Source organism: Ovis aries, chromosome 8, assembly GCF_016772045.2.
Source record: "Ovis aries strain OAR_USU_Benz2616 breed Rambouillet chromosome 8, ARS-UI_Ramb_v3.0, whole genome shotgun sequence".
Taxonomy (NCBI): Eukaryota; Metazoa; Chordata; class Mammalia; order Artiodactyla; family Bovidae; genus Ovis; species Ovis aries.
The window spans coordinates 6,909,052-6,927,213 of NC_056061.1; the positions used below are offsets into that span (position 1 = coordinate 6,909,052).

Genomic DNA, 18,162 nt, shown 5'->3' on the forward strand with positions numbered 1-18,162 from the left:
ACATTAAAGCATGCTTTTTTACAGACTAGAGACTACAAAATTAAACCAACTTCTACTGATTAGCAGTATTTTTAATGTACTTACCCTGACTTCATGAACATTATCAGAATAATCCACAGTCTGGCAAATATAGCTATATCCTGCATTATATGATCCCATGAATAACTGGAAAAAGAAAATAACATTTGGAGTAAAGTTTTAGAAGATATAGCATTTAAAAGCACTATATACAATGTGCAAACTTTCAAAATATTTTTAAGAGCAATACTGTCTTAAAAATAAATTTCAAATGCACCAAACATTTAATATGTTGGAATTCCTAAAATTTATCATCCGTCAATTTATTCTTAAGTTGAAATCTAAATTTAAAATGACGTGTAAAATTTGGACTGAGACACTCTATCTATCTTATAATATTAAGAGAAACTGTGATTAACCACGCTGCAAGACTTGCACGGGTTTCTAGTTTTGAACCAGAGTGGACTGCATCTAACAAATTAGGGAAAGTAGCCAAATAAATTAAAGCTTTTTATGATGTTGAGTTTCTGTAGGCTACGCTGTCAGTTAAAGAGATTTTTTAAAAGGAGCATACGGTTCATTTTCTTAGCATCACCAGTTCAGTTTGCTGGGTTCAGGATGAACACTGAGGAGGAGTCTCTTGGAAAACAAATTCCTTTCAGTCTTACAACTTAAAAAGTGGTTGGGTCAGTCTAATTTTTAGGATTTCCTCTTAAAATGCCATAGAGAACTTCTTGGTGTCCAGAAAAGTATACACTGATCAGCAGCAATAGTTGTATAACAGTTAACGCATTTTAGTTCCAACCTAGAATTAACACACTTATATTATGCGGTAGGATTTAAATTTGAAATCGGTATTTCACATCTGCATATTTTCATCAGTTACCAAACCTGAAACTGCTGAATGACAAATAGAAATAGCCACAACTATTTACTGAGGTCTTAATATGTTCTCAACACTATGCAAAAATTATCTCACTTACTTCTGATACCTTAGAAGCTAGATATTATGCTCATTTTACAGATGGGGGAAATGAGCCTCAAAAAAGTTAAGGAACTTCCAATGTCAGAAAAGGCAATGGCACCCCACTCCAGTACTCTTGCCTGGAAAATCCCATGGACGGAGGAGCCTGGTAGGTGGCAGTCCATGGGGTTGCTAAGAGTCGGACATGACTGAGTGACTTCACTTTCACTTTTCACTTTCATGCACTGGAGAAGGAAATGGCAACCCACTCCAGTGTTCTTGCCTGGAGAAGAGTCGGACATGCCTGAAGCGACTTAGCAGCAATGTCAGAAAAATCAGTAAGGGTTATTTCAGAATCCAGTTTGTCTGCTTCCAAATTTCAGTTTAAACAAGTCTTATACTTTATGTATGTTTCAGATTTTTGTTGTCCATGCTTATGCCAGTAACATAAATTCACTCTTAGAGGAGCTAACAGCTATCTCAAGGCACAGCATTCCAATCGTAGTTTTACACATTCTTATTTTTCAATTTGCAACAGACCTGAGGGAGTATAAAGTGAACTTTAGTAAACCTACCTCTCTGAAGATAAAAAGGTTAAGCAAAACCATCCCGAAATTATAGAGAATGAGCACTAAACGCATCTGGAAAGGTTCTCGGTCCTTCATCCATTTTGGACCCAGCCACACGAACAGGAGGTACAGGGTGCTGATGCAAAGTGTAGGCAGTGGAGACTGCATCAGAGGCCAGTTCTCGACACGTTTATCTACAGAGGGGACACAAAATTCGTTACATGATAAACGTTTTATCAAATGGAATTATTAGGAAGTGGCACATTTCAACTTAGCTTCCCTCCGTGACCAAACACAGATCCTCAGAGGTCCAACAAAAACACATGACATACAGCTCTAATGACGTGGATGAACCTAGACCCTATTATACAAAGCGAAGTAAGTCAGAAAAAGAAAAACAAATATTGTATATTAAGACATATATATGGAATTTAGAAAGATGGTACTGGTGAACTTATTTGCAGGGCAGCAATGGAAAAGACTCTGATGTTGGGAGGGACTGGGGGCAGGAAGAGAAGGGGACAATAGCGGATGCGATGGTTGGATGGCATCACCGACTCGATGGACGTGAGTCTGAGTGAACTCCGGGAGATGGTGATGGACAGGGAGGCCTGGCGTGCTGCGATTCATGGGGTCGCAAAGAGTCGGACACGACTGAACTGCACTGAACTGAATGGAGATGCAGACATAGAGAACAGATTTGGGGACACAGTGGGACAAACTGCGAGAGTAGAATGGAAACATGTATGTTACCATATGTAAAAGAGCCAGTGGGAATTTTCTGTATGATGCAGCGAGCTCAGGCCAGTGCTGTGTGACAGCCTAGAGGGGTGGGACAGAGTGGGAGGGAGGTTCCAGAAGGAGGGGACATGAATACCGATGGCTGACTTATGTTGATGTGAGGCAGAAACCAGCACAATACAGTAAAGCAATTATCCTCCAATTAAAAAGACATACGTTTCAAAATACATGACACTTAAGCCAAAGAAACAAGAAGTAATTCCTGGGAGTAGCTTTTGGAAGAGAAGTTGCATTATATAAGGTGCACCTTATATATTTGACAGAGAACCTTGACAACAAAGAGACGAAACAAGGTTCATTGAAAATACAGAATAGGCTTGGGATGAAAAGTTGATCAAAGGTTTCATAGACAGAAAATACTTAAAGGAGAAACTTGACCCTATACTAAATATGTGAAATAAATCAGCACAGTTTGGAAGCTGCTCCCTCCTATGCTAAAAGCAGGAAAACCTTAGTAAACTGAAAAGGTCTGGAGAATGGACGCCATCCCCTGCAAGATATCTGGATGCTGAAGACAAGAGTATGGTAATAACCGAATTAAGTTGAGGATTAAGTTACAGGTCATTACAGTTTGATAATCTATTTAAATGGCAACCACCATATTCAAGACATTTTTCTTTCCTGAGAACATGAATTTATTCTTTTCCCATGAATATAATCAACTTAAGTGCTTTTCTCTAAAGCTATAAATCCTACCTATGTATGTGTAAATATATATATCTCCAATGTAACACATTATTCATTTAAATTGAATCAGCTGTCTTTAAATTCAAATATGTAATCTTGAATCAAATTTATAGCAGAGTTTTGCCACAAATATTTCTGAGATGCATAATAATAAAATATGAGGTAGACAAAAATTTACATTACAAAAAAACACTGAAGTCAATTTTTATATTTCTAAAAGCTAAATGGCATTTTGAAGGTTGTGAATCTAATGTCTAATTTATTCTTGGTAATACATATTATTTTTATGCTGTGTTTTGAGGAAAATAATATATTTCTCAATAGTTAAAAAATTTTAGCCAGTTCCTAAAAGCTAGCCTAAAGGAATGTAATTTGATTGCTCATTACAACGTCTCTCTATTTAAACTGTCCGTTTTATATATATATGTGAAGCAGCTCTGGATAAGTTAATTATCTTTCAAAATACTTTACATAAAAATAAATTAGCCTGTTCTTATATTACTGTCAACAGAAAATAAGACAGAACATGTGAGACACAGGTACAAAAATATCTAATCACATAGCTTCCGAAGCTGGGAAGTAATTTAGTAACTATGGTTTCCATAAAAAAAGAGTTGCTAGAAGAGTGGGATGGGGCTTCCCAGGTGACTCAGCCGATAAGAATCCCCTCGCAATATAGGAGACTTGGGTTCGACCCCTGGGTCAGGAAGATCCTCTGGAGAAGGAAACAGCAACCCACTCCAGTATTCTCACCTGGAAAGTCCCATGGAGAGAGGAGCCTGGTGGGCTACAGTCCATGGGGTTACAAGGAGCCGGGCAAGACTTAGTGGCTAAACAACAGCAAGGATGGGATACTGACTCGAGAAGAAGAAGAAGAAAAAACACACAAGTATGAGAACAAGAATAGAAGACCCAGAGGAACTGATTTTACTTTATAGTTTACAGGGGAAGCCTACCATCTATCTATCCACAGAAATTATGGTTCTGTCACTCAAATCAAAACACATTCCAGAACTAAAAATAAACGAAAATACTTAAAGACGGGAGGGACGGTAGTCCTCTTATAGGGAGGGTAGTTTAAGAGGCGGCGGGGTGGCTTTTGGTGAGGGCACTGTGCCGCCGTGGCCTCACTAGTGGCTGGGCACTCTGCTCTAATGTCACGATGCCATTCTTCTGCACCCGTATCTTTCTATGTCAAAAGGCCCCTTAAAACATGGGGTACTGATCTACTTAGACCTTTATTTTTCCATATTACAGAAAAAGACTAATACAAAGCCCCTAAATCCTAAAGCTTGGCTCTACTTCCGGTCACGAGAAAAGGAGCTGCCGGGGTGTCCCACCTCCATCCACAAACTAGAGGGCTTTTCCCATGGGATGGATGCGAAGAGCAAAAGAACTCTGCTATGAGATAATCTATGTAACAAAGAAAATTACAAAGAAAGATCGATCATATTCTTTGCAGCTGAAGATGGGGAAGCTCTATATAGTCAGCAAAAACAAGACCAGAAGCTGACTGTGGTTCAGATCATGAACTCCTTACTGCAAAATTCAGACTTACATTGAAGAAACTAGGAAAAACCACTAGGCCACTCAGGTATGACCTAAATCAAAATCCCTTACGATTATACAGTGAAAGTGACAAACAGATTCAAGGGATTAGATCTGACAGACAGAGTCCGTGAAGACCTATGGACAGAGGTTCATGACACTGTACAGGAGGCAGGGATTAAGACTATCTGCAAGAAAAGAAATGCAAAAAGGCAAAATGGTTGTCTGAGGGGGGCTTACAAATAGCTGAGAAAAGAAGAGAAGCAAAAGGCAAAGGAGAAAAGGAAAGATCTGAATGCAGAGTTCCAAAGAATAGCAAGGAGAGATAAGACCACCTTCCTCAGTGATCAATGCAAAGAAATAGAGGAAAACAACAGAATGGGAAAGACTAGAGCTCTCCTCAAGAAAATTAGAGATGCCAAGGGAACATTTCATGCAAAGATGGGCACAATAAAGGAAAGAAATGGTGTGGACCTAACTGAAGCAGAAGATATTAAGAAGAGGTGGCAAGAAAACACAGAACTGTATGAAAAAGATCTTCACGACCTGGATAATCACGATGGTGTGATCACTCACCTAGAGCTAGACATCCTGGAGGGCAAAGTCAAGTGGGCCTTAGGAAGCATCACTATGAACAAACTAGTGGAGGTGATGGAACTCCAGCTGAGCTATTTCAGATCCTAAAAGATGATGCTGTTAAAGTGCTGCACTCAATATGCCAGCAAATTTGGAAAACTCAGCAGTGGCCACACGACTGGAAAAGGTCAGTTTTCATTCCAATCCCAAAGAAAGGCAATGGCAAAGAATGCTCAAACTGCGATACAACTGCCCTCATCTCACACGCTAGTAACGCTCAAAATTCTCCAAGCAAGGCCTCAACAGTACATTAACTGAGAACTTTCAGATGTTCAAGTGGGATTTACAAAAGGCAGAGGAACCAGAGATCACATTGTGAACATCCACTGGATCATAGAAAAAGCAAGAGAGTTCTAGAAAAACATCTACTTCTGTTTTATTGACTACACCAAAGCCTTTGACTGTGGATCACAATAAACTGTGGACAATTCTTCAAGAAATGGGAATACCAGACCACCTTACCTGCCTCCTGAGAAGTCTGTATGCAGGTCAAGAAGCAAAAGTTAGAACTGGACATGGAACAACAGACTGGTTTCAAATTGGGGAAGGAGTACGTCAAAGGTGTATATTGTCACCCTGCTTATTTAACTTATATGCAGAGTACATCATGCGAAATGCTAGGCTGCCCAAGTTGGAATCAAGATTGCCAGGAAAATATCAATAACCTCAAATATGCAGATAACACCACCCTTAAGGGAGAAAGCAAAGAGGAACTAAGGAGCCTCTTGATGAAGGTGAAAGTGAAAGTGAAGTCGCTCAGTCGTGTCGACTATTTGCGACCCCATGGACTGTAGCCTATCAGGCTCCTCCGTCCATGGGATTTTCCAGGCAAGAGTGCTGGAGTGGATTGCCATTTCCTTCTCCAGGGGATCTTCCCAACCCAGGAATCAAACCCGGGTCTCCCGCATTGTAGACAGATGTTTTAACCTCTGCGCCACCAGGGAAACCCTGATGACGATGAAAGAGAAGAGTGAAAAAAAAATTTGGCTTAAAACTCAACATTCCAAAAAGTAGGATCATGGCATCCGGTCCCATCACTTCATGGCAAATAGATGGGGAAACAATGGAAACAGTGAGAGACAATTTTCTTGGGCTCCAAAATCACTGCAGATGGTGACTGCAGCCATGAAATTAAAAGATGCTTGCTCCTTGCAAGAAACGTTATGACCAACCTAGACAGCATATTCAAAAACAGAGACATTACTTTGCCAACGAAGGTCCATCTAGTCAAAGCTATGATTTTTCCAGTAGTCATGTATGGATGTGAGAGTTGGACTATAAAGGAAGCTGAGTGCCAAAGAATTGATGCTTTTGAACTGTGGTTTTGGAGAAGACTCTTGAGAGTTCCTTGGACTGCAAGGAGATCAAATTAGTCAATCCTAAAGGAAATCAGTCCTGAATATTTATTAGAAGGACTAACGCTAAAGCTGAAACTATAATCCTCTGGCTACCTGATGGGAAGGACTGACTCACTGGAGAAGACCCTGGTGCTGGGAAAGATTGAAGGCAGGAGGAGGAAGAAATGACAGAAGACAAGACAGCTGGATGGCATCACCAACTCGATGGACATGAGCTTGAGCAGCTGCGGGAGTTGGCGATGGACAGGGAAGCCTGGTGTGCTGCAGTCCATGGGGTCCCAGAGAGTTGGACAGGACTGAGCAACTGAACTGACTATGTAACAAAGAAAGGAAGATAAATTTACCTGTAAGGCTTTTCTAATTTCAAACATTTTACATTATTTCTTACTCTTATACACACAATTCCCATTGACTTCAAAGGCAGTTCCGAGCAGCAAGCAAGGGAAAAATTAAGAGAGGTGGGCCCAAAACTTCCCCCAAATCAATAATAAATAAAAATGCACATTCTTGGGAGGGAGTTTGGATACATGGATACATGTATGTATATGTATGGCTGAGTCCCCTTGCTACCCACCTGAAACTAGCACACCATTGTTAACTGCTGCTGCTGCTGCTGCTGCTAAGTCGCTTCAGTCGTGTCTGACTCTGTGCGACCCCATAGACAGCAGCCCACCAGGCTCCCCATCCCTGGGATTCTCCAGGCAAGAACACTGGAGTGGGTTGCCATTTCCTTCTCCAATGTGTGAAAGTGAAAAGTGAAAGGGAAGTCGCTCAGTCGTGTCTGACTCTTAGTGACCCCATGGACTGCAGCCCGCCAGGCTCCCCCGTCCATGAGATTTTCCAGGCAAGAGTACTGGATTGTTGACTGGCCCTGCTCAATACAAAATAAAAAGTTTAACAAAAAATTTAAAAAGAAAGAATGTCAATGGAATCATGGTGTCACAAAGAGTTGGACACGACTGAGTGACTGAACTGAACTGAATCTTCAAGAGCTCATGCTCATTCTCAATCATGTCTTACTCTTGGGAACCGATGGACTGTAGCCTGCCAGGCTCCTCTGTCCATGGGATTCGCCACGTAAGAATACTGGAGTGGGTTCCCACTGCCTACTGCAGGGATCTTCCGGACCATTAAATGCAAATAGTTCTAAAAAACACACATTGGTTGTTGCAATCCATGAACGTAAGCCTCAAACTTTGCTTAAAATATTAACTTGAATATTATTTTCCTTAAACCTGAATAGCAAGTTTACACATGACATAAATGATTGGTTATATCATCATAATTTTGTAAAACCAAGAACAATGAACTCTGCTTCATCAGAATGGTGGGAGAACTGAGGTTCTCTTTAACAGACTCTCTCAAACAACATAAAAGTTACCATTTCATTCAGGACTTACTTTTCAAGGAACTGAAATCTTTCAATAAAAGAAAGTTCTTTTGGAAAAAAAAAATGCCCACTTAATGCATGGTGTTACTCACACAACAGAGAGATTTAAAGAGACACGAGTAAGAAGCTGAAGGTCTAGACAGGAAGAAATACCGACAGAAGCCAACAGGGGTAAAAGAGGCGGCGGGGGGCGGACAAGGAGAAACAGTCGCAACAGAGAAGGCATGCGAGACTCCACTAGCAGACGGGCGGGCTGTTTTAACGCCAGCTCTGTGGCTGTGGGTGAGACCTTAAGGGCACAACTTGTCCTCATTCCCTTCATCTGTACAGCCTGATGAGGGGCAGGGAAACTGGATCAGCACTTCTCCAACTTCAACAAGAGAAAGAACCACTTGGAGCATAGTTACAATGCAGGTTCTGACGCAGTAGCTTGAGGGTATGGCTCACCTTTAGGAAGATTTTGCACTTTCTAGAAGTTCCAAGTGAGGCTATGCCAGTGTTCCATGGGCTATCCTTGAGTAGCATAACACTAGGTGACCCCTTAGGAATTTTTCTTCTAACTTCCAAAAATGGCTACTTTTTACAACCGCAAGGAGAAGAAGGGTTCCCTGGTAGCTCAGATGGTTAAGAATCCTCCTACAATGCAGGAGACCCCAGTCTGATCCCTGGGTCGGGAAGATCCCCTGGAGGAGGAAATGGCAACCCACTCCAGTATTCTTGCCAGGACAATCCCATGGACAGAGGAGCCTGGTGGGCTACCATCCATGGGTTCGCAGAGTTGGACATGACTGAGCAGCTTTCACTGTTTCACAGAGAGAAAGAATGGGATTGAAGGTAAGGAACACTGGGTTAAGAAAACGAGCAGCTTCTGCTGGCCAGGGACCCACTTCTCACGGTCAGAGCCCAGCACATGCTCTCCTTACAGCGCATCACACTGTCCTGTGGCCGGCCTCCGACACCCCACCCCCACACCCTCTGCCTCTGTGGTCTGACCTCTTCTTCTGCGTTTGGTGTTTATTTTTTTTAATAGTCACTTTTTCTCTCTATTTATTGCTGGCTGTGCTGGATCTCTGTGGCTGTACAGGCTGTCTCCTTCTAGCTGCGGCTGCTAGGGGCTACTCCCTAACTGTGCTACGGGGGCTTCTCGTTGTGGCGGCTTCTCTAATTGCCGAGCGAGGGCTCTAGGGCATGCAGGCTTCAGTAGCTGCAACCCATGGGCTCAGAAGTAGCGGATCCCGGGCTCCAGAGCACAGGCTCAGTAGCCGTGGTGCACGGGCTCAGTTACTCCACAGCAGCTGGGATGTTCCTGGACCAGAGATCGAACCCACGTCTCCTGCATTGGCAGGCGGACTCTTTACCACTGACCCACCAGCGAAAGTGAAAGTGAAGTTGCTCAGTCGTGTCCGACTCTTTGCGACCCCATGGACTGTAGCCTACCAAGCTCCTCTGTCCATGGGATTTTCCAGGCAAGAGTGCTGGAGTGGATTGCCATTTCCTTCTCCAGGGGATCTTCCCGACCCAGGGACTGAACCCAGGTCTCTCGCATTGTAGACTGACACTGTACCGTCTGAGCCACCAGGGAAGTCGCCCTTAAACAATCTTTGGAAGGAATTAAATCCTCTAGTTATTTGAGTTACACGGGATCCAAATACAGATCACGCGTATCAGAGTAAAAGAAGACATGTTTCTGGGATGCTATCAGTACACTGGGTGGGGTTCCACACCATGAATTTATTAGGGGTGGAAAAAAAGAAAAATTCTATTGAAACACTATCCCTCTTGCCAACACTGAAATCAGATTCTGTCATCCAGGCATATCAAGATTCAAATGGGTTTTATGTAACATTCTTGGGGATGCTCTCTATGAAAAGCTCTTACAGGGGAAGGAGAGGGTCAATAAGGCACAAATAGTATATAAACTGAACTCCAGTTGATTCATCATATTGTCTTCTTTCTATATTTTATTTTATTAATATGTTTACTAACATGTCTATGCCTTCATATTCTGCTGATTTCGCTCTTATTTTTGAGTCTATTTATTAACAATTTTGGGCCTTCCTCATGCCTCAGATGGTAAAGACTCTGCCTACAATGCAAGAGACCTGGGTTCGAAACCTGAGTTCAATCCCTGGGTCAGGAAGATCCCCCGGAGAAAGGAATGGCTACCCACTCTAGCCTTCTTGCCTGCAGAATTATAATGGACAGAAGAGCCTGGTGGGCTACAGTCCATGGGGTCACAAAGACAAAGACATGACTTAGCAACTTTCACTTTCATTAACAGTTTTAAGCCTTTCATGTTGCACATCCCTGGATATTCATTAGAAGGACTGATGCTGAAGCTTCAATACTTGGCTACCTGATATGCAGAGCTGACTCACTGGTAAAGACCGTGATGCTGCGAAAGACAGAAGGCAGGAGAAGAAGGGGATGACAGAGGATGAGATGGTTGGATGGCGTCACCAACTCAACGGACATGAGTTTGAGCAAACTCTGGGAGATGGTGAAGGACAGGGAAGCCTGGCATGCTGCAGTCCATGGGGTCGCAAAGTGTCAGACATGACTTAGCGACTAAACAACAACAATAAATTAGATGTGTAGAATTTCAGATTTAGAAATGATCCCTTTATTTTAAAAATGAGATGCATAGAGACCAAGAGACTTGTAGGAGAAGGTGGAGCCCACCTTCTCAGTCACCATGCCCACTCATTTTATATGCCCGCAATTATAGGCATGAGGAAATTTTCAAATAGAACTCTGACTATCCATCATGGCCCTTCAAGGGAAAGAAAACAAAAGAGACTTACAGAAGTCCCCTGAGCAGAAAGAAGGACAAGAGATAAACACACTGAGCCTCGAGCTTTCTCAGGTGCTGCATCCGGCAGACCGGGTCTAGGGTCACGATGCTCTGGAAGACACGACACCAGATACCAAGGAAAGACCAAGGACATGTAGCCTTCGAAAGAGGAGGCCTCATCAAATACTGAAAGACCTAAAGAGGCACCAGATTTATTCTCTACTTCCAGAGAACCCATGAGAAGGGCTTTAGCAAAATAAATTACGCCTATAAATTCAGAGATTTCTAACCATGAGGTCTCTCCTTCTATAAGTAGAAAGCTGTCTCCTTTGGAAATGAGTTTCCTTTATTTAAGTATTAATAATTAGATTAATTTTAAATTAAAGTCAAAAAGTCTAAAATTAAATGTTACTGTAAATCAAGTTTCGGAGCAAGGAAGTTTATTTTAAAAATAAGAATTACCAAGACACATTACCTTAACCTTCCAGACCCTTAAGGGTTAACCTCTTTCTTAAGAAACTGTTTCCCCCTAAAACACTTTGTTTCACAAAGCTCATGCCAAGTGAGACTGGTTTAGAAACACTAGTTTGGTTAACAATCATACAATTTTATCTATATTAAAAGGCCATGTAATGGTTAACAACTATGTGCTCAAGAGAACTCACAAGCTGTTCACTAGAAAAGAGTTCACTTTATTATGTGTAAATTATACCTTTATTTTTAAAATGGTACTCAAAAAATGGTCCATCTGAAGTGGGGCTTCCTTTGAATACCCTCCCCACCAACAGTTTCGTTTATTCTTAACCTGACTTGCACCTTAAAAATCACCCAGCATAGTAAACAGAACAGCCCTTCCATCCCTTCTGAGCTCAGTGACTGGGGACAGGTCATTCAGTCCTTGACCTCTTAAAATGCATCATCTATTAGAGGAGACAGACATGACCGATCAATTGCTTTGCAGGATTCTGAGAGTGGCATCAGAGGCCAGTCTGGGGACAGGAGAGAGGCGACAAGGGCAGCTTCCGGAGCTGACGCCCAAACCGTTCCTTGAAGAAAAGAGGAGAAACCTGGCGAGCAGACAGGAAGGTCGGAAGGCTTTCCTGCAGAGAGAACCATATGTACAAGGAGCCACAAATCAAGAAACAAAACACTTCCTCTGGAATCTAAGCAGGCCTGAGGTAGAGGGTGTGAAGTGAAAGTTCGTGTCCGACTCTGTGCGAACCCATGGACTATACAAGTAGTCCATGGAATTCTCTGGGCCAGAATACTGGAGTGGGTAGCCTTTCCCTTCTCCAGGGGATCTTCCCAACCCAGGGATCGAACCCAGGTCTCCCACACTGCAGGCGGATTCTTTACCAGCTGAGACACACAAGGGAAGCCCGAGGTAGAGGATGTATACAAGGAAAGATGGCAGGAAATGACCAGAGATTTACAGGTCAGATCAGACCTGGGAGAGTCTCACAAACTCTGCTGAAGACGCTGGAACTTGTCCTGTAGATAACAGAGAGATGCTTCCTTGGTTAGACTGGACGCCACATGTGGCTTTCAGCAGATGCTGATGGAGGCAGCAGGGGATGGACTGAAGGGGAAAGGCAGGAAAACCAGCTGCGTCCGTGGTTCTCAAGTATCTGTCTGTTGCCCACAGAAGAACCATCTGCTCATTAAAAATGTAGATTCCTAGTTTCCACCCCAGATCTACTGAATCAACATCTCTGTGGGTAGGGCTCAGCACTACAGCCTTCAAATTTCCCTGCTGATACTGATGGGCGGGCAGCCAGCCTTGGAGACCACTACACTGTGCAAGAAACGAGCGCAACCTGGATTCAACGGCTGCACTGCCAATGGAAAAGATAGGCGGATGTGAAAGTCACAAGAGCAAAATCTACAGGCTTGATGGCTGATGTGGACGTGAGAAGTGAGAGCGAAAGAAAAGCTCGGGGTTACTCCCAGATTTCTGGCCCGGTTGGTGGCACATATGGTGAAGTTGTGGGTCTGGGACAGAGCATAAAGGAACTGGAGCAGGAGGTCATCAGGTGCTTTCTAAACCTCTTCTGTCTGAAGCACTTATGGGACACCCAGCGGGAGGTGTCCAGCAGGCTCTGGAGCTGCAGATGACTGCCAGGGCAGCAGAAACCGAGGAGTCACTGGCACTGAGAACCCCTCCGGGATTTCAGGTCACAAGGGGAAGAACACACAGAATGAAGACTGAAACAAATGAAGTCTGCACCCTGCGGAGCACCTGAGGGAAGAGTGGGATCGACGGCTGCGAAGCAACCAGAGAGGAAGGAAGGGAAAATAGAAAAAGATGTGAGGACCGAGACGGGGGACGGGCAACAGACTCCGTAGACGCAGAATCAACTGTTCTTCCCAACTCTTTTTAATCAGAAGAAATAACTGTCTCACAACGTTGCTGGGTGACAGTTAAATGGGTGCGTGCCCAGCACACGTGGACGCCCCAGGCCCTTCCTTCTGTTGCACCCTGTTCCCTCTGCATCTCCACGCAGGTGGGTCCTGTGTCAGGGATCATCTGAGCCCCTCTGGCTAAGAGCCAAGCCCTCTATGTCTTCCAGGCCTTTTCTTCCCAACCTAGAGGCATTCTCTAGGCTCTGAATATGAACTCTCAAGTCAGACTAGCAGCCTATGACCCCAGCTTTCTCATTCACCATCTGAATAAGCCCCAGCAAGCTACCCAGTCTCTGACTTAATGGGTGATGCTAGGGGTGCCGGGAGGAGTAAAACACAACATACAGTGTCTGACAGAGAATAAGAGCTCAGTACATGTCAGCACTGTCTTTACTATTAACAATAATCAAACCACTAAATCCTCCTCTCTCCCAAGAGAAGAGTTAAAGCAAATTAAAGAAAAATCGCCATCAGCAATTAATCTTAGCAGAAGACTATAAAGTGAGAAGACAGAATATTTTATAACATATGCTGAGAACACAGCAGATTTTATAATTTATTCAGGAGAGCAAATGCATAGCAAGTCTAACTCTAAATTTTTAATTATTTGAAAAAAGTTGTTTTAAAAAACAAAAGCATCCTTTTAAGAACATGTAAGCCAGATCCTAATAAGTAATAAAATATTTTTAGTTCAATAGTTTTGAAGTAACCCAAGTCCTTGGAAACTTCTACTTGTATACAAACAACTATAATTAATTCTTACAACAAACCATGTATAGTAAAGCAATTTTCTTAAAAATCTCTATAGGCCTCTTCTTTCTTTGAAAGTCTTATTTCTTTTAAAGCTTTTAAGAACTTGGGATTTCCACCAGTTAGAATGAACTTTCTTCTGCAAGTAGTCTAAGCTGACAGTTGATTTACAGGGCTTCCCAGGTGGCTCAGTGGCCATCAAAAGAAAAATTAGTAAAAATTTAAAATTTTAGAAGATCCAAATCCCCAGAATTGATAGGGAAGGACACGTGGTTACAGGAGGAAATAATCTTAGTTGGGTGACGGCTTGGGGAGTCACACGAAGCAGAGGGAATACGGCACCAAGGGACAGAGGACAGGACCTGACTTGACAACAGCTGGCTTCCAGCTCTATCAGTCATTTTCCAGCCCCGTGACTCTGAACCTGAAACCCTTGGGCCACCGTTTTCTCCCATGTAAAAGGGGGGTGATAATGTGTGTGTTCAGCTACTCAGTCGCCTCTGATTCTTTGCCACCCCATGGACTGCAGCCCGCCAGGCTCCTCTGCCCAGGGAACTCTCCAGGCAAGAATGTTGGAGTGGGTTGCCATTTCCTACTTCAGGGGATCTTCCTGACCCAGGGGTGGAATCCACACCTCTTGCATTGGCAGGCGGATTCTTTACCACTAGCGCCTCTAGATTACCCAAATCACAGAGCTGCTCTGAGGTTCAAACTGAAAACCCTCTGTAGGAAGCCACTCCAACATGAACCCTTTTTGCACTTGAGATTCACTAAACATGAATATCTTCTGAAACTTCTGAAGCACGCTGCGATTGCCTCTAGCATGCCACGACGCTGTCCTGGCGCTGTCTGCTTAACTATGTCCCACGCCAGACAGGGCAGGGGCCGTGACCGTGACCTCTAAAACCACAGAGGTTCCTACGGTGGCCACATCCACGAATGGTTGAGCCCAAGCACACCGGAGGCCACAAAGTATCTAGAAAATAGCTACTATTATTACGGCTACTGTGAGAATCGACATCCAAGACGTTTTATTTTTATTCAAGTATGGTTGATTTACAGGGCTCCCCAGGGGGCTCAGTGGTAAAGAACCACCTGCCAGTGCCGAAGACCCAGGAGACGCATGTTCAATCCCTGGGTCGGGAAGATCCTTTGGAGAAGGAGATGGCGACCCGCTCCAGTCTTCTTGCCTGGAGAATCCCATGGACAGAGGAGTCTGGTGGGCTACAGTCCATGAGGGCACAAAGGACCTGCCACGGCTGGGTGACTGAGCACACAGGCAGCTGATTCACACCGTTGTGCCGATCTCTGCTGTACGGCAAAGTGACTCAGTGTTATAACTATACAGATTCCTAACATTCAGGATATTTCTAAACTGCCCTTTTGATTCCTATAAAATGAGCAAGAGTCCTTGATCAATATCATTCTAAAAGAAATACAAAGTCTCTGCTGGAGTGGACAAAAACCTAAATATTCTATATAAATCCATGCCATTGCTATGGTTCTCTTAAATAAATTTTAATAACATTATTTTTAAATTCTTAGAAATATTTTAAAATTTTAAAATGCTATTTTGAAATTCTTGTTCTTCTATCATAGTGCATAGTGATTGTGCTGTCAGTCTCTCGGTCGTGTCTGACTCTTTGCGACCCCACGGACTGTCTTCCGCCAGGCTCCTCTGGGATTCTCCAGACAAGAATACTGGAGAGGCAGCCATTCCCTTCTCCAGTGGGATCTTCCCAACCCAGGGAGCGAACCACTGCACTGCAGGCAGATTCTTCCGCCCAAGCTACCAGGGAAGCCCTTGCATATAGTACATAGATTACCAAAAACATTAACACTCCATCCTTGAGCTACTTGCAGTGCGGTCCCAGGCTTTCCTTGTGGTCCAGTGGTTAAGAATCCACCTGCTGGTGCAGGGGACCCAGGTTCAGTCCTGGTCTGGGAAGATGCCACATGCCGAGGGACCACTAGGCCCGAGCACCCCACCTACTGAGCCCGAGCTCAGGGCCTTCAAACTGCAACGACTGAGCCCAAGAGCCCTAGAGCCCAAGCTCCACAGCAAGAGAAGCCACCGAGACAAGAAGCCCGCACACTGGAACTAGCAAGGGGCCCCTGCTCGCAGCAGCGGAGACCCAGCACAGCCAAAAATAGATGCATAATTAAAAAAAAAAAAAAAGCATGGTGTCTGCACTAGCAGAGAAGCACCTCTTGGAAACTTACTCGAAATGCAGAATCTCAGGCCTCACTCAAGACTTACTAAGCCAGAGCTGTGCTTTAATTAGTTTTCTGGGTGATTAACACATTAAAGTCTAAGAACTGCTTTAGTCAATTCAGAAGTGTGGGCCTACTTTCTATAATACATAATCAAGTCATGTAATTTTGATTTGTTTGTTCCTAGAGCCTCCCTGAATAAACCAGCTAGTTTTGTTTTCTAACAACGTCCACCTCTATTTAACCTCCCATTATGCTTAGTCGCTTAGTTGTGTCCGACTCTTTGTGATCCCATGGACAGTAGCCTGCCAGGCTCCTCTGTCCACGGAATTCTTCAGGCAAGAATCCTGGAGTGGATGTCACTCTGTTCTCCTGGGGATCTTCCCGACTCAGGCATCGAACCTGGGTCTCCTGCATTTTAAGTGTATTTTTTACCATCTGAGCCACCAGGGAAGCCCTTAACCTCCCACAGACGAAAGAAAAACACAAGTCCAGCAACCAGCTAGAGACACTGAGCAGCTTCTGTAGTATAGTCAAGACGTCGAGAAGTATGTGGTATACACTGCTCTCTGTGGCCACTCACCCTCCTTAATAAGCCAGAACCAACAGCTGCAAATCAACCCCATGCTTTTAACACCTGGAAGCTAATCACTAATGTTCAGGCGATACTGTTATGAATCCGTCCGCCTCTAAAGACTGTACAAGGTAACACTGACTTCTTGCTGTGCTGTACACGGACAGCAGCCCACACAGGAACTGCTACTTTTCCGAAGGGCGCAGTCAACGTCCTCCTCCCATTATCAGAAGCATCGTGAGGGCCAGGGCTACAGCCCTTGCTCCTTGGTGAGTCTCTACAACAAGACTTGCAAAAACTTGCTAAAAGAAAATTGTAATGAGCAAATGTAGATAACGGTTGTCAAGAAGTCTGAGAAAGATCTTATCTCCGTGACAAGGATAAACTAAATACCACCTCTTCTGGGTACCAGTCTAAAATCTGATGCTTAATACATTCTTCAAGCCAAGGAAGATTTGGGGTATCAGTGAGATGAAATAGGCAGGAGCAGAGAAGAAAGGGCTGGATACAAGGGGACAGGTCATCAGCTGAGATTTACTTTAGAAATGAAACATTCTGAAGATAGTGGAGAACTGGGGGGTGAGTCAGGGTGATGACCAGGGGGGAATGTCTGTCTGCTTTAACCCACTCTGGGCTCAGGGCAGAGGATGCTGCTTTCAGTTTGGAAGAATGCCTAGATGGAGTGAAGGAAAGGGCAGCTCTTGAAGAAATTCAGAGGCTGAGCTAGAAAAGACTAAGAGGCCAGACTGTGATGGGCAGACTGGAGGGAGTGGAGGTCATCACCAGCATGGTGAGGGGAAGCTGCGGGCTCTGAGGGGTTCAATGGCCAGCGTGGAGTTTTATGAACTCAGCTGATACTAGTCACCCAAGAGCCTGCAAGAACGCAGAGAGGAGTTAACAGCAGAGAAAAGAGAATTCTGGTTCCAAGTTTATCTGCACAGAGAACACAATAAAGGTGAAAAGCGAGAGAAATTATAAAATTTCTCATAGAGAGCAGATAAAATAGGGACAGACTCAGAAGCTTCAAAGGAGAAAAGGCAATACCACAGACAAGGTGAGTGAGTCAATGTGTGATGAGAGGTGCAGACCATTTACACGAAGGCTTAACTTGGGAGGGCTGGTCCTAGATGGATATTATCCAGAAGCTTGGTCTATCTGCTTAGAAAATGGGGACAGTAGAAACTAACGCAAGACTGTAAAGCAGCTATACGCCAATAAAAATTGCTCTTGCTGTTGTTTGGGCTTCCCAGGTGGCTTAGTGGTGAATAATCTACCTGCCAATACAGGAGACGCAAGAGACATGGGTTCGATCCCTGGGTCAGGAAGATCCCCTGGAAGAAAAAAATGGCAACCCCCTCCAGTAGTCTTGGCCTGGAGAGGCCCATGGACAGAGGAGCCTGGTGGATTACAGTCCATGGGCCACAAAGAGTTGGACACGACTGAACAATTGAGCACC

General features: G+C 43.9%; 1 protein-coding gene across 1 annotated transcript in view; it reads right to left on the reverse strand.

Moving 5' to 3' along the window:
• Positions 1 to 18,162, reverse strand: part of ELOVL4 (ELOVL fatty acid elongase 4) — a 41,505-nt gene that overhangs the window by 11,417 nt on the left and 11,926 nt on the right. The window contains exons 2-3 of the mRNA XM_015097304.4: positions 1,558 to 1,745; positions 85 to 165 (exon numbers count right to left, since the gene is read on the reverse strand). Coding sequence (XP_014952790.2) covers positions 85 to 165; positions 1,558 to 1,745 — 269 coding nt within the window. The remainder of the gene's footprint in view (positions 1 to 84; positions 166 to 1,557; positions 1,746 to 18,162) is intronic.